This window comes from Phlebotomus argentipes, unplaced genomic scaffold (genome assembly GCF_947086385.1).
Source record: "Phlebotomus argentipes unplaced genomic scaffold, Phlebotomus argentipes genome assembly contig_6, whole genome shotgun sequence".
Classification (NCBI taxonomy): Eukaryota; Metazoa; Arthropoda; class Insecta; order Diptera; family Psychodidae; genus Phlebotomus; species Phlebotomus argentipes.
The window spans coordinates 3,868,587-3,885,591 of NW_026776145.1; the positions used below are offsets into that span (position 1 = coordinate 3,868,587).

A 17,005-nucleotide genomic window follows, 5' to 3' on the forward strand; every position below is an offset into this window, starting at 1 on the left:
TTCGTTTGTTGGACTGGGATGAAAAATAATTGGCGACAAAGAAAATTCTCTTTGAACTCCTCACTACAAACAATTCTTTGATGTTCTGGTAAACTTTCTAGCGAATTCTTGACTATTGGAAGTATATTTTTTTATTTCCATAAAATTCTCCATTGATTTTCATATCATTTGCACAACTATAAAATATTTCAGAGTTTTCCTCTATTTCTTGGATGTAAACAATCGTCGCCATTTTGATTTTTAGTATGGTTGCTATGTTCCTATTTCATTCATTTTCATTCAATTAGCATGAGCTCTTTTTTCCAACTCCCCATCTCATTCTTCACATTTTCATTGAGTGCAAAAAATGCACGTTGATTTGTAAAAGGAGAATGGGCAGAAGTATGTGTAGTGATGGCAGCTCATTACTCAAAAGGAAGACATGTTTGAGCGTGTGAGTTGATGTGAATGAATTTGAGGTGAGACAAAATATAAAGTGCTGAAAACAAAGAGTATTTACTCAGCGAAGGGGTTGCAGTGTTCTGCTATATGTGAAAGAGCAATATTTGCGGAATACATTCGCAAAATAAATGGCTAAAGGTGTGTGAAATTCGCAGGGGTAAAAAGTTATTCCGGAAAGGGTGAGCGAAATTCACGCAAGATGTCTGCATCGCACGTGCTTCCCTCTTGTGTAAAATTTCGGCAAATCGCACGAAGTTGCAGTTGCACGTGAGTTGTGAATTAAAGGGTAAACATCACATTGTAGCAATGTTGATTGCTCTGCGTACAGAAGTGCCTCATAAAAAGCTCCAGTGTAATACGCAAATGGGAATTTAATTCAATTATTCGATACTGAAAATGTGTCTCATTGGATGAACCCATGCCACTCCTTCACTCCCAGTTCATGCGTCCCAAATTTGAATAACAAAAGTGAAAAGCAACCAGCAGAGATGATGATAATACTGATGATGAGGGGATCGCCCAGTGTTCTGCGTCCATGAAGCGCCCCTTTTCTGACCCTCGTGCACTCTCCGTGTTAAATTGCATGTGAGATATGATTTTGTGATTTATTCATTTAAATTCTGATTCGCGTTTATCTCCGGTTCTTAACCCTCAATGTTGGTTTCGATCATTCGATTGCAGTAAGTATTATCTTTGTCCAAAGGGTTTTTATAATTACTCTCATTCTTTCTTTCAGTTTGCAATATTTTCAGGTAATTTCAGAATATCAAAATCAATCCAACTCACCTGGCAAACAAGGACTTGTAGCGGATCCAAAAGAGGTTTTCAATTGGGAAAATCCTGAAAGGAAAAAAGAATTGTTAATACCTTCTTTGCCAAAGATATTCAATCATTTGCTTATTATTTTATTTCGCGATATTTGTCCTTGTTATTCACTTTCCCATTTCCATTTCTCGGAGGAGTAAAAAATGATTTTATTGGAGGGAAGAATTGGGGAAAAGAAGACTTCTCACCAGGCTGGTTCATTGCGGAGGCAGAAGCACAAGAAGGTGGCGGTTGTGGGTAAAAGAGTCGTTTTAAGAGGATGATGGGGCGAAGACAATAAAGAATTTTCACCCCTCGGTTTTCTCTCCCAATAGGGGATGTTTTCTCTAGAGCAAGATTGGGCAACTTTTATCAATAAAAGGTGATACTTCTGCTGCTGAATGGGGGGAAAAGCACATGCGAAGCTGCTGAGGAGGATAATTCTGTGAAGTATCAATATAATAGTGGAGGATGGCGATGCAAAAAAGTACACTCGCACCAACAATATGGAAGACCAATTTTGATATTAAAATTACAGTGCGTAATTACAGTGTACAGCACCGTGCTATTTCTTGTGCCACACCACAATCGGCCAATCTATTATTGGGTTTAACAGCTCGCCAGAGAACACTCATAGATGGATTGTCCAGTGAAGGTGTGGGTAATACAATTTTCCGTTTTTATCTCTTCTCAACTCAATATTCAATTGATGTCATCAATAGACACGACGGAGCTACTCACAAATTATCTGTGATGATTCAATCAAAAGGCGTTCACGATGATGCGAAAACGAGGAATTTACACCTACAATGATGATGCTTGATGGAGGGTGAAAAGAAGCGGCGACAAAGAATCTCATTTGATGATGGACGGGATAATTTGAGGGCGCGCACTCGCCTTCGGGATTTCTTCCATCTCCAATCCTTCGCATCTCTCAATGGATGTATCAGAAATGGTGAGATTATTATTTAAATTAATTAACCAATTGATTAAGTAGACAAAATTATCGTGACTTCTCAAATCAATAGATATTCAAGTTCAAATATCATCTCGGAGATCGAACAGTTATTTTCCTCTTCAATTGAAGAAACTCATTCAATGGGGCGTTTCATTCAATATTTTTCGATTTGTCATGAAGACTGTTGTGTAGATGTAGGTATGCGATTTCTGAGCTTCATACCAAAATAATCGATGTACATAGTATGTGTTTCAGGGTGGGACTGTTTTTCGTAAATGGCATTTGACACTCCATCAGATTAAAGTCTTAACCCTTAAAGGTGTCTCTCACACAGCTGCTAAATTTATCAAATACTGGTCATCCATTTTTTCACAAGCATATCTTGCGGAAATTGCCTTTTTTGCCAAATGATTCGTCCAAGTATTGAATTTCACGTGAAGATGCCGTAAAAAATGTGCTGAATTGTGACAATGAATGAAATCAATAGATGTTTATTGTATTGAAGAGAAGACGAGAAGAGAGGATGAAGGTGAAATTACACAATTCACTAGTTTCGAATATAGGCAATAAAATTAACAATGGAAATCGTTTTTCCAACAATCTATAAAGCGAAACGATTGACGAGCGAAATCAGGATACAATAGAAATGTCTCGAGAGGAAAATTGCTGTGGAAAGTTTTGTGAATTTTTCTTTACCTTTCCATTTGCATTTTATTTACATATATATTTCTTGCTCTTCTATAAATCCTCTCCCACACAATTGCCTGAATTCTCGAAAACGTGTGTATATTTACAGATGTCAAGAAAGAGAGGTTGAATGAAAGGGGTGAGAAAGGGATTTTTTTTCAGTCCTTTGTCATGTATGTGAAAGGAAGAAAAGCATGCATTCTTGCCATTTTCTGCACTACACTGAAAATATTCGATTGTCTTGTACGGATTTACTGAGATTTCCCAATTTTATACTAATTGAGAGAATATTCCAGACATCCTGCAAACAATTGCTATCGGGAAAAACTCCTTCGTTCCCAGACAGACTTAAGTTCGTTGAGTTGGTTTTTGCTTTCATTGTCTTCAAGGGTGTCGCTAAAGGGTTAATTACTTGAGTCAACATTGTCATGCGGAAGCCTGAGAACAGTGAAGAACAGCATGAAAGTATTCCTCTGTCTCTAAATGGTCATCAAGGAACTTCTTGAGTTGATCCTTAAGTTGCAAGTTCAACTTCCTGATAATCTCAGCGTCAGCACTACATTTGTTTATTCACACAACATTCCTTTCTTTCCATGCACACCAGAGGAGAAGGAGTTGGAGTGACGACTTTCTGCAACCAGTCGACGAGAAGAAGTGGTCTGAGTAACTTCAGATGCTCAGGATTCAGTGAGAAAGTGTGAAATCTCTCCCAGCCATTCCCTTGTCAACGAGTTCATTGATCACAAGGACTTCATTGTCAGTTTTTTTCTTGGTCCTTAATTTCACTGCCGTGTGTCAAACGTGGCTGATTTTGGTGCAAATTGAACAACAACTGATGTGGTGAAGAAGGTATGAATTGGAGGAATTCTTCTCAATTAAATGGAATTTCGAGTGTGTGGATTTCTTCCTGAAAATATCAAATTTCACACATCAATTGGGTGAAAGAGAGCGATGACGTCTGCGGGACAACATTTAATCCCTGGTCCCTGACATGAACATCTGTAGGCGGTCTATTTATCCTCGATTTCTTATTTCTTCTCCTTTCAAACATCAATGACAATGGTCCAGGTAATGCCAATGATATATCTCATTTATTGATCATTTAGCACACATTAAATTTGTCCCTATCCGCTTAATCCCTTTTTTTTGGAAAAGTGTGACTAGGAGAGGATTAAAGAAATACTTTTTAGTGCAGTCGAAGAGTTAATTCCCTTACATCCGATATGAATTTTAGGCATTTGAATTTCGTAGATAAATATTCGAAGGTACAATAACATAATTTTAATGTCCAGACAACCTAGAGACGAAGCTAAATATCGTCTTCCGTACAATAACACTGGCAATGACTAACTCATAATGTAGTTGGTTAAGTCAGACTGTTATTCTGAACTTTCTGTTCCATTTGCTCGAGGAAACAACAAATACATGGTTAACAGAGCTTATTTTCCACCTTCAGCTGACATTTTCAGCACTCAGCTGGCGAAAGAGCAGACACTGGCTGCACAATCACGAGAAAAAGGCTAATGAAAGCTGTGGTGAATTTTTAAAACCTATCTGTTGAGTGGGTCGCGTATGAAGCCGGAAAGCCGGAAGCTGTAAGACACGGATGACACAAAAAATGGCTGTGCGAGGGAATGCGCGAGAGGTGAAAAAATGGTGCAAAATGCAAGAGTGAGAGTTAATTAGTTTAATTGTTTCACACCTCGTGAGATGAAAAGGAAATAGCGTCAGAGCTTCCGGTTGGCAGCTCCATTTAAATGCTTGTTTCGAGGTGTGAAAATCATCATACAAGAGCTACCACGACAAAGAGGGATGTGGGTGGCTTTTGTTCTCTCTCTCCCGCGCAAAAACACGTATTTTCAGCTCCGTCGCGAAGGGTTGATGAAATGCAAGTGGAGGAGACATGAAGGATGAAGTCGCAGGAATATATTTCACACAAGAAACATTTCAACGAGGCTCAGTGTATCTGCTGCTGAAGCTGCACAGCTAAACTTTCTGCTGAGTTCTTTGTGCATTTATTACCTGTCGCTAATGAGACGATGTAGTAATTCTTTCAAGTTGGCCCCGCTTTGAAGGCGTGCCATCAAGTGGAAATTCGAGTTTTGGCGTGGACAAAAAACTCAATTTAAATTCAATTTTCCCCATTCACGCGGGGACTTTTCTCACACTCCACGGGCGGGAAAAAGTTTCTGGGTGCTCAGCAAAAATTCCATTCCCTACGAAATGATGAATCTTGATTTAATATCCCGTGCAGTGAATTTTTTTTAGTTGCTCTCGACTCGTATCTTTCGTGCTATGAATCAAATCCAACTGTTTCGCTTTAATTAAAAAATTAATACTTGAAAGTCGTGCAAATTTTCCATTTTCTGTTCTCTATGTTTCCACCCATTAAAATGTCATTCTCATGGGCAGGTGCTCGACTCTCTCCTCTGCCGTGTCGTTCGTATTTGTGAATGCAAAAAGCTATGAATGGAAAAGAAATTAAATAATCTGCAATTGCAATTCACGGGAAAAATGTTGTTTTGCACTCAATCCACATCCACTCTTTTGCAGGACACTTTCCGCACTGTATCTTTTTGGAATTTACAAAAAAATCCTCCTTCTTCCCAGCGAAACTGCAAAATTTTTACTGGTCAAACTGATGTGAGGAAGGATGGCAAAGTTGACGAAATTCACAATGAATTTAATCAATTCACCAGCACTTTTTCACGGTGGGACGCAAAAACTGGGATAGAAAGAGCTCAGCATGAGGACAAAAATGCACGAGAGATTTTCATTATTGTCTGACGCGAGTTGGGGAGGAAAGACAAAAAGGAATTTTCATTACAATTTAATTCCGTCACCGCCACCCCCGGATTTGAGGAGCCTCAAGCCACCCAATTCATTGCACACTTTCATCATTTGGGACATTCACGTCCCGAGTTTAGTGATTTACATTTCAATTAATAAGATTGTGTGGCAGTGGATATAAATAAAAAAGCTCACATCATTAGAGAGTTAATTTTCGCACATTTCACTCCTGCAAAACGTTTTAATTTCACCAGAGAAGCCCAACTCGCCTCGCAAGGGTGAAAGTGCTGACGAAAGCTCGGGGTGGTTCTAAAGAAATTTATTTTTCAATTAACTCCTTCTGGTTGAGCATTTTCCCTTTTCTCATTTCCTCCCGCGAAAAGCAAAGACAAATAAACATCCACTAAAGATACTCGAATTCGCAACTTTGAGGGTTGAAATTGAGGGATAATTTTCTCATTGTTTACGAAAGTCAGAGTGCTTTTTCAGGGGTGCTTTTTTTCTCATAGTCCGCGAAGACGGTGGAGAAAATAAATTAACTCGTGCCCAAGTTGTCACAAAGCTATTTTTATTGCCACATTTAGGGAAAGTCAAAGAATTCAAGCTGTGAAGAATATTTAAATTTCTTTGGAGATTGTTTTATTTCTTAATTCGGTCGCAAAGAAGTGGGAAGCATTAGAAATTATCGGATGCTTCTCTTATTATACTTTTTAAGCATTATTAAAAGACATAATAAAATGCATACTTCTCACTTGCAGTAATGGCGAATTTTCTTCATTTACACACATAAAACACTTCTGATCTGGAACTTGAAGCATAGAAGGGTTTTCAGTTCGAAAATTGTTGTAATTTCGGCTACCTATTCTATCTCAAGCGTCTTCGAGATATAATTGTGAGAATTTTATTATCCGTCGGGATCCTTAGTTTCGCACGGAAAATAAATTAAGGAACTGTGCAAAAGGAACGCTTAATGGTTTAATTAAATACGAAGACGGAGCATTTTCACTTCATTTTCAAATGGCATCGTGTCACAAAGTGTAAAATAATTAATTCTCTCACTCTTTCATTCAAACGCGGAGTATTTGGAATGAGAGAAAGGAATTTTTGCCTGAGATTTTATGTCTATCAATTTAATTTATATTCGTAACAATTTTCGCCCTCTGATTGCAAAAAGACAGGATAAATTAAGTGTTTTCGCCCCAGAAGGAGGGAAAAAGGATTATTTTCACACTGAAGAAACGTTCCAAGGAAATTCAATACTGACATTTTTTGTGCTTCTAATTAACTCTGAAATTCCTCAACTTTTCTTCTTACGTTTCATCCTTTTCGCTTTCACATGAATAGAGGAATTTCTTTTCTATAGTGGCTCTTCAATAGAATTACAATACTCTAGACTGAAGTGCGAGATTTAACATTATAGAATGAACCCGCATTCTCAGGTCCATTTTTTCTGTCCTTCAAGAAATGTGCGTCGATGAAATTATTCTAATTCCCCTGTTTTTTTTTCTGCACAAAGTCTACGATATTAGAAAATTACCAGAGGTTGTGAAATTGGACTCAAAAGGAAAAGTGTAAATTACACAGAGGAAATTTCTCTGATGGTTTCTTTTTGGCCAACAAAAGATCGCATGAGAAAGAAGGAAATCTATCTCGAAAAGGACATAAAAGACTCCTCAAATTTGCCACCAACTTCCAATTAGCAAGAGGATCAAATGTCACCAGAGCCGAACTTTTATCTGTGAGTTCCACTTTTATCTGCTTTTATTAATCATTTTGCATGGAGTGTTCGTGTGTGTGTAAATGGTTGGCAAAAATGCAATTAAAGTGAAATAGATCACTCAATAGATGAATAAATTCTCTTCATCGCACTCATTTTAATTCAGTCTCTGTGTGCGCGCGAATTTGTGTGCATAACACTGAAGTGCAAAAATTTCAATTGAATCGCGAGAATAATGGAAATGCGTGTTGGGCGATGGATGGAAATAAAATACCACCCGGATTTCTCACAAACCAAATTAATTGTCTAAATTGTTTTTGGCATGAATGTGGTGATGAAGAACTACAGAGGACAAAAATCACGGGGAGGCCAATAAAACAATTTCTTCGTATGACATGACAACAAATGGCCGATTTTTTATGCTCATACGCCAATTGAAAGGGTTAATTAGAGAAGGTGTTATTTATTAGCTCGCTAACGGATTTTTGCATAATGCGGAGCGTTTCTGCCACGCGGGCTCTGTTTGGCATTGTTTGGACGCTTGGAGACATAACACTGGGAGGCGAAACCTGAGCGCTCACCTGAGGACTGATGGTGGAGAGACAGGGGCCCAGCGGCGCCCGTGGCCATGTTGTGCGGCAGGAAGGCGGCGGCCACGGCGGCGTGTGCGTTGAAGTAGGCCATCCGGGAAGCTGCCATAGTCATCTGGTGGTGGTCCGCCGAGAAGGGCGTCTGGCCGACGGCAGGATAGAGCGATGGGGTCACTGCGGACACGGCGTTGCTCTGGTGCCGCGTGGAGTCGCTGAGGCCCAGCAGCTCCTGAATGGCGAACGGCGATCTCTGGGGCATCGTCTGAGAGCTGGGCGGTGGCCGATTGAGAGCTCCTGGTGCTGTGACGTGAATCGTCTCCGGACGCGGCAGCGATTCCAGATTCATTGCGTGTTTTGCCTCGGAGGAGCTCACTTTACTGTTCTTCACTCTCTTCACTATTTTATCATGCTTGCTGGCCGAATTCACTGATGCAAAGGGTTGCAAAATTCAAGCTGCCGCTGTGCCGACGGAAAGTCTCGGAAAAATTGTGATTTGGGAAAAATTTCGTTGCCCTTCAAATGTATTTATTTCACTTCATAGGATTTCCACTTTTCTGCACATTTATGAAAAAATTCACTATTTCAGGAGTTCGTTTGTTTCTTTTCTTTTCTTCCAAAAATCGAGAAATAAATCCATTTACAGCTTTCCAAACAAGGATTGCAAGGGATCGCCTGTTGGGAGATGAACTGAGCAAATGTAGAAGTCTCAGAATTGGAACTGTTCTATGATTCGTCCGCGAAGTCTCGAGTCTGCGAAAGGAGTGACATGATTGAGAGTCGGAGAGTGACTAAATGGCGTAGACTTTGTGTCGATGGTTAAATCGCGAGTGTCCGAGTCACAGCTGCAGAGTCAATCTCGATCACAGTCAGGGGGTGGTGAAATTTGCCACGAGGGGTGGGTGAGGGATGGAGGAAATCCACGATTTTTCTCTCACTCACACGCGCGAATAAAAATGTCAGCGATGCTTCCGTCGCCACAGTTGATGAACAACAAGTCCGCTGAACATCTTCACCTCACCAATAAATCCACCGGCTTCGCTGCAGTCTTCATCTTTTGTGTACTCCCGTTCGCACTCCGACTGATGCATCGACACGTGGGGGTTGCCCGATGCTAAGGCGTGTGCCGTTCCCGGTGGTTGAAGCGAGACGGAAGCATCCGGGTGTGCTCATATACCCGTCCGGTTCGCTCTGCAACGCATTTATCTGAATCATGGGCTTCGCTTCTCACTCTCGCTGACAGATACCTTCCCTGTCGCTCTCAAAGGCGTTTCTTGGCGAGTGGGATGTGGCTCCGAGGTTGAAGTGCCGAAGAAGCGGTCGGGGTAGGGATGAATACGTATGGAGGAGCTCGTGGAATTCCTGCCCAGAAATGGAAGAAGTCACCATTGAGCGCATGACCAAACACCCTCACTGTCTTCTCGCTCTGCCCAACACACTTCCCTATTGACCTCTCTTCAGGTCACCCTTTAGAAAGTCCGGATCCACTCTCAGCGTGCCGGTTGAGTGAGTGTGAAAAGGGGCCAAAGTGGAGAATGAATAACCCCAAGCTGGCATCCTCGTCTCTGTTCCACCATCCAGATTCCCGTATCGCTGTCCCTATTTGTCGTGACCAAGAGGAGAAAAGGCTGATTTTGCTAAAGCAGCGTCAACAATGAGAACATGTTAATTAAACATCGATAATTAGTAATCTATCGATTGGCTACATCCATTGAAGGATCCTGGGGAAAGTAGCATGTTGAAGGATAGAGTCAATTCAGTGTGAAGAGCTGAAAGTAGCGACTCAATGGTACATCCAATCTAGAGTTACTTTATCGGAAAGACGGATTGAGATTGGATAATGAGAAATAGTGTGTTTTTTCTCAATCCCTCAAAAACGCATGATTTGCTGCTCTAAGGAGAAATTCTCTCTCCCACGAACTATGAAAATGCTATATAGATTGTTTACATTTGTCCGCACTCCGGATTATAATTTCTCAATCGCCTTACTTGATCATCATCACATCAATTTATTGTGGATGATGTACAAGAGCAAGAGGAAAGTGCAAATTAATTTTGAAATGCAATGAAATCCCTGGTAGGGAAATGATTATGATGGGCCTTTCAAATGGCAGTGAAATGAAGTCTTCCACTATGACTATCATTGATGACAGTAATTAATCTATTTTGAAGGTGAATATCATGCAAACCAACACTCATGCGTATAATTGAAAATAATGCAACAATTCCATGTTTGATGCTTCTCGTTTGCAAATGATGCCGACATTGACAATGCGGGATTAACGGACACGATGCTCCATGTGGAATCCACTAATTATGGTATTCGCAGAGCATTCTTCCGCAATCAACCTAGCAATTTTCATGCTTTGGGAAATGTGGTAAATTACATATAGGTTGCATGAGATTTCATTTTAAACATAATGTGGCTTCGTCGCGGCTTCACATAAACGGTCCTTGTCTTTCCAATCTTTACCTTTTCCGTTAGGTTAAATCTTTTTTCGGCATCAGATAGAATTCTAATAATTGTGCATATTGAGAAGTTTTTAAAATATATATTTCTTTCTTGAGCTCTTATCTTCTAAACTGGGGTTAAACTCTTATCGAAGTGAATATAAAGGATTATTATTGTTAATGTGTTTAATAAATCCTAATATTTTTGTTTTATAAATTTCTCTTTTCTCAATTCCGAAAAACAGCATTCTCAAGTGTTCAAACGTTAAAAATGTTGAGGGTCAGTTGAAATTTGAAATGAATCTATTCAAACAGTGAGTGTTTGTTTGAAACGGTGTATTTTTATTACTTTGTGAAGGCGACGTGCGAAAGGGTTAATTGAAGAAGGTGCAGAAGAAATTCATTGTCCAATTTGGGATAGATGATGGTCGTGAGATGGAACAGGAGGTGCTGATGTAGCAGAAGCTTGAGAAAACGTCTCTCCATCACTCTCAATGTTGCACCTCTCGAAGCTCGCAGAAGAATCAAGTGACGAAGGTTGATGAGGGAGAATGAAGGTGTGAGATGGCAAAAAATTAGTTTTCAAATATTTTGACGGTTCACTGAATAAAATCCGGCCAGTGTTTGTCCAACAATGAGGCCAGAATATGAGTGCGAAATTTTTTTGCCCATAAATCTCGCCTCATCTGTGAATTGGATCCTTTTCCATCTTCTTTCAATTCACCCGTCAGCCTTGTCGCAAATTATGCGAAATTTGTCATGTGTATGAAATTCACTTAGGACTCCACTGTGTGTGCCGAGAACCTGCAAGAGACTGGAGGAAATTCAGCGCTCAACCAACATTTGATATAAAATTTAATCAGAGTCCCATAATGAATTGTTAATGTTGCTCAAATCGCGCAATTTTGCTTTTATAAATTGACATTAATGATATTAAGGAAACCCCTCGTGTTCATCGTCGTTATTTTGTTTTGAACACGCAATTCCCGCTCTTTCACTCACTTGTTTTCTCCTCTCGCTGCTCCGCAGTGGGTGGCGAAAGAGAGGTTTTGTTAATTTGATAATCAAGATATATGTTTATGGCAGTGTCTCTCTCCTCTATTGTCCTCTCATCCTCCCATTCATCCCCTGACCGCACAAAACATTGTGTACAAATATATTTTGAGAAATTCAGAGCAAGTAACATTCATAGCGAGCGCCCTTCCCCTTGCGAATGGAGTGAAAAGCCATAGATACGGATTTTCCAATAAATTGAGTTCATTTGCCACAACAACGAGGAAAGAGACATAAAATTTGCCCAACAAACTTCCCCATCTAATTTATTGGGATTTTTATGGATGGACAAGCCAACTGAAAGTGCTTTTCTCTCATATATGCCACCAAATAATGTTATTTATCAATTTGTCTCTTGAAAATGGCAATATTTTTGACTTTGTATGTTATAGCACTTCTTCTGGTGTTGTCGAATCCCTTATATTGTTATCGTAATCAATTTCAAGACACTTATTAAATGACAATCTTTGAATATCTTATTGCAGCTTAAGTTGAGAATATTCGAGGAGTTTAATTGATCTAGTATTGAATTTCATTGTAGTTTTCCTGTGTTTTTTTTATCCTAAAACCACATGAAAATACATTTCATTTACCTCTCAAAAATTTAATTGACTGTCACTAAAGAAAATGTAATTGGAATGAATTTGGACGAGAAAAGGAAACTATATACTTGAGCACTTAAGAAGAAATTTGCTGAATGATTGAGAACAAAATGTGTTATGTGAAGAGGAAAGAGGAGAAATTCGATATTCAGTGATTTCGGACGAAAAAAAAGGAATTACTCGGGCAATTCACTTCAGTGTTCCTGGAGTGATTTGCCATTGTTCGAAGCATGCGATACGAAGTGAAAAGCTTCAATTTCACACAGTTGGAAATAGAATAAAGGGAAAATTGAATAAATAAGTCAATTTGCAGGAGATTTGTGTGCGTGTCTCAGTCACAATTCGATATTCGGTCATAAAGAAAATCCCTTTCCTTCTCCAGTAACTTGTTTGCCGATCGATTTCTTTCTTATGTGCGCATATAATACAGCATTCTTTGTACTGAAAAAAATGTTAGGTATTCATAAGATTCATCGCCATTACAAAACACTCTGAATTTTAGCAATTTCAAAACTAACTTTGAACGATTTTTATCAACATTTCTTTGCCTCTTTTCTCGCTGTTGCCCACAATTTCAAGAAATTCACTTGTCGTTCTCGAATTATATTTTTCTGGTACACATGAAAGAGTCGGAGCGACAAAAAAGTGTGGTGGGAGTGTTTTGCAATTGCAAAAGTGGTACAAAGGAAATATGCACGAGCAGGAGTGAATGAATAATCTTTCCACCCTTCATTTTTCCTCCTTTCATTTCTGGCCCGAGATTTTCCCTTGTGGAGTCCTTATGGCTTGGCACGAGAAGAGGTACGGAATAAAAAGGAAAAATCTGCATTTGGAGGAAAATTGAGCCAAAATGGCGTCTCCACTGGCTACTAATTAGTTTTCCTGCTCGTAACATTCATCATAAAGCTCGTGAGATGCTTCCCAGAGACTTCTTGAGAGACTATTACTTTTATTCTTCACCCCCTGCTGCGGGATAATTAAATGAATTTCACTCGCTTAATTATATATTCACATGCAACTCTTCCACAACTCCTTGTTGTGCCTTTTGCCATAATCATGATATTTGTGAGGGAGGAAACCCAAATTAATTGCATTCAAAGATTTCCCTTTCACATTTCTTGTCATCATTTTCATGTTCAACGCAGTGAAATTTCATAGAAATATCTTTTAGTTGTGTGAATAAATAATATGAAGACAGTGGCAACTCTTTCAATTTTTTTAATGACAAAATTGTAGAAAGAATTATAAAATAGTCTTTGCAGGAGGAAACGCAGCACTCATTTTAATTAGGAAGACGGGAAAAGTTCTGTAATTCCAGACTGAATATGAACATTTCTCATTTAGATATGTATTTTTGCATATTCACATGTCATTAAAATGAAGTGAAAATGTAATATTTTTTTCGAAACAGCTTATTTCAATTTAATAGTAAAAATACTCTTTTAATAGTCTTGATTTGGTGGCAAAAAGAAGGGCAATTTCTCTAATTTGCTTCCTCGACCAAGTATGGAAGGAATTACGGTGTTGCTGCCCAGTCATCGATAGATGGCAGCACACCATCCAACTGCAGTGTCTCAGCTTTGTTCCGATGAAACCCTCCGTTTGAAATATATAATTCGTTACTCCATATATTTTACAGATCTTCCTGCCCACTTACTGCAATTCGAATAACAATTTCACCCCCCGTAAAAGGAAAAAAAGAACATGGAAGACAAAATAACAATTCTCAATTGCTGAAGAAAAACTAAGCAGAAATTAATTCAAGTTCACCAATTATACTTTTTCCGCGCGCGTGAGTATTTCCCCGTGTCGAACGTGTTTCTGCCACCAGTTATTCTTCGCCTGAAGCAAATTGAGACATTTCATGTAAAAGTCACGTTTCAAAAGTCCCCAATAAATAATTGATGACACCATTTTATGTACATACAATTTCAGTATAAATGTCACAATATAACTTTTCTCACTCATTCACTTTTCACCCCTGATTTTCTCAATTTTCCATCCACTGTGCGCCTCATTATTGGGACTTTCAGCGCTTGTTAATTTCTACCTCTGAACGCCGAATATGTTGCAAAAGTGAGAGATTAAAAGGGTGTTTCTTCTTCTAGAAAATCTAGTTTTCGAAATGAAATTTAAATTTTCCTTTACACTGTAACTGAAGGAACACGTGATGATTGAACATTTGAGACGGTGGGAGTTTAGAGAAATGTCTTGTGATCACATATCAAAGATGGATATTCAATCCGCTTCTATGCTCCGCGGGGTGTGTCTGGAGGGATTTTCAGAGCGAGCATCACCAGATGAAATGTAAGTGGGACAATTTTGCGATAAACTTGTTTCAATATTATCCCTCGGGGAGTGGCAGAAATTGGCCAAATTTGAGATATCCCCGGATTCCGAGAGTCAGTCTCTCGTCGCATCAAATGTAGTGTTTCAGCTGCAATTTCATCTGACTTTCCATGCCTTTTTCTTCGCGATAGCCATTTTCTCGCATCCGGAAGGCGTCGAATGGGGACATGGAGGGTCGCCATCTCTCCATCCCCGAAGCTGGTGTGAGTGACGATGTTAAATGTCTGTCGTGTGACAAAATAAGATAACGATGAGTGATTTATCCTTGGATGGATCTAAATGAAGCCATCAATTTGTTCTGGCATATTTACACAATTTCTCTGACACGCACAATACCAGACAATCTCGCCGGGGGATGAACTGGGCGGAGGGTTGATTTATGATGAACGTAATTGGATAAAGAAAATGAAAAAATAAGACTAGAGGAGAGTGTGAGGGCGTAACAGAGTTAGGAAAATTGACACGTTGTCTATTTTTCCCCAAATAACCAAACAAATTTTCCTCCCCAAAATTTGTTGCTAACTTTTCAGCATGTAATTCAGTCAAAATCATCCCGTGAGGACAAGAATTACGCAAATAAAAGTTTTAGAAATATTTGTATGAGTTCCAACTGAATGGGAGAGCACAATAAGGAAAATCAAGGTATGCAAAATGGGACCATTTTCACCTCCACCAGCAAACCCCAAATGGAAAAATGTGTACGAAAATTTGGCTGTTTATTTAAAATTTGTCACGTTTCAGGTGGAAAATGAATTCAATTCATATTCAAATATTCCTTTTTCGGTAAACTATGAATGAAAATCGTAAAAGTTGATGTCCAACATGCAAGTGCTCAATTAGAAAATCGGAAGATGGGAGAATGTGCGATATTTTTGCTTAAATTACATGAGAGATGAGTGAAAAGCAGAAAAGAATAATCAAAAGACTCGCAAATGTTTTAGCGGAAGTACTTTATCCGCATTATAAGAGATATACAACCTTCTCAAATGTCTCATTACGGATAGATTTTCATAGAGAATCACACGTGGAATTTGCAGATTTTCTCTTTTAACAAATGCACATGAAAGTGAATTTGTTAAAAGAAATGTCATACGATTTTCTTCTTTGTGATTTGACGTTCATTTACCGCATTTCCTCACTCCTTTTTTAATTTAAATAAAACGACGTTTGAGATTACATTTTCCTTTGATCATTACGTCGGATGGTTTACCTTGTAATTCCTTGCATTCACACATTTTTCACAAACATTCATTTGAAAATAATGAATCAGAGATATCAAAAGTAATTTGTAGAATTTATTTTGTGATATATTAAACAAATTTATCATATTTTTCCTTTCTCCTGAGCAATAATAATTAAGCATTTTAATTTCAAGTCAATTGAGTTGCGTTAGAAAGTAATTGTGGTTTTAATTAAGAGTATAAATATTGATAAATTTATTGGTGTCAATGAGACGAGCAGCCATTTTCTCTGATGAGTTTTCCCATTCTGTAATTTATCTCAAAGAGTGAAAAGTAACGCCTTTGATCATCACCCTTTACTCACTGCGTCCCTCCTGAGTATCATTTTAATGTGGCATTTTCTTTTCCCCATTTCTTTGCTATTCTTGATGATAAAACGAAACGTGGGAGGAGAAATCAACTGGAAAAGTCGGCGGATGAAACCTTAGATGCTTGATGAGACAAATTGCTGCTTATATCAATTACTTGATTTACTTAGACATTCTTTTGACACTCCAATAATTACACACATTTTTTCAACGCACATAGCCACAATCTTTGCATTATCCCTCTGATGAGGGGAAGTCTTTGAGTGGTTGATCTGAGAAAATTTTCTTTCATGTCGCTTCGCTTGCCATGAACGAAAGTGATTATCTTAAATGTGTCTTCCCTTTCCACAGCGCGGTGTGTCGGAAATGATTTCAAGTGGTTTAATGAATAGACAATTTTCGGAGAGAAAAACTGCACCTGTACTAATTTAACACAACACGCCGTTTTTGTTCACAATGATGAAAATTATCCACAATTGAGGGAATAATTTTGTAAAAATTTGAAAATACATTTTGTAATTGAAAGCTTTTGACATATTTTGACATGTGAATTGTTTGGAAGCATTTTAAAACCCTCGTTTTCTATTATTCTCAATTCACCGAATCTCCAATTACATATAAAGGCTTGAATGCGTTATGAAAAAGCTTGTACCAAATTGCTCTAAATGAATGTTGAATTAGTAAGCAAAGACCTTTTCAAGTGTGAGTAATTAAATAAATTAATGGAAAAAATCTCTCTGACGATCTACCATTTTCATTAAAATATTCTCACCCTCCAATACGAACTTATTATTCTTCCAACTCATTTTTTCTGTCGCTTTCGTGCGAGGGTGGAAAAAGAAATGTTGGAATAATGCCGCAAATATCAAATGACTGAGTGAATGCGCGAGAAAAATGGCAGATCATCAGTTAATGCCCCAAAGGTGGGATTTCATTGGCGGAGTGGGACAAAAAATTGCTCCAGAAACTCGAAGGGTGAGTCCAGAGGGAAGACGAAAAAAGTCGTAATCATAATGA

At 38.6% G+C, this 17,005-nt stretch overlaps 1 protein-coding gene across 1 annotated transcript in view; it reads right to left on the minus strand.

Moving 5' to 3' along the window:
- Positions 1–8,851, minus strand: part of LOC132257890 (visual system homeobox 2-like) — a 31,418-nt gene extending 22,567 nt beyond the window's left edge. The window contains exons 1-2 of the mRNA XM_059754938.1: positions 7,979–8,851; positions 1,228–1,281 (exon numbers count right to left, since the gene is read on the minus strand). Of these exons, the coding sequence (XP_059610921.1) occupies positions 1,228–1,281; positions 7,979–8,333 (409 nt within the window). The 5' untranslated portion in view covers positions 8,334–8,851. The remainder of the gene's footprint in view (positions 1–1,227; positions 1,282–7,978) is intronic.
- Between the last annotated feature and the right edge of the window lie 8,154 nt (positions 8,852–17,005).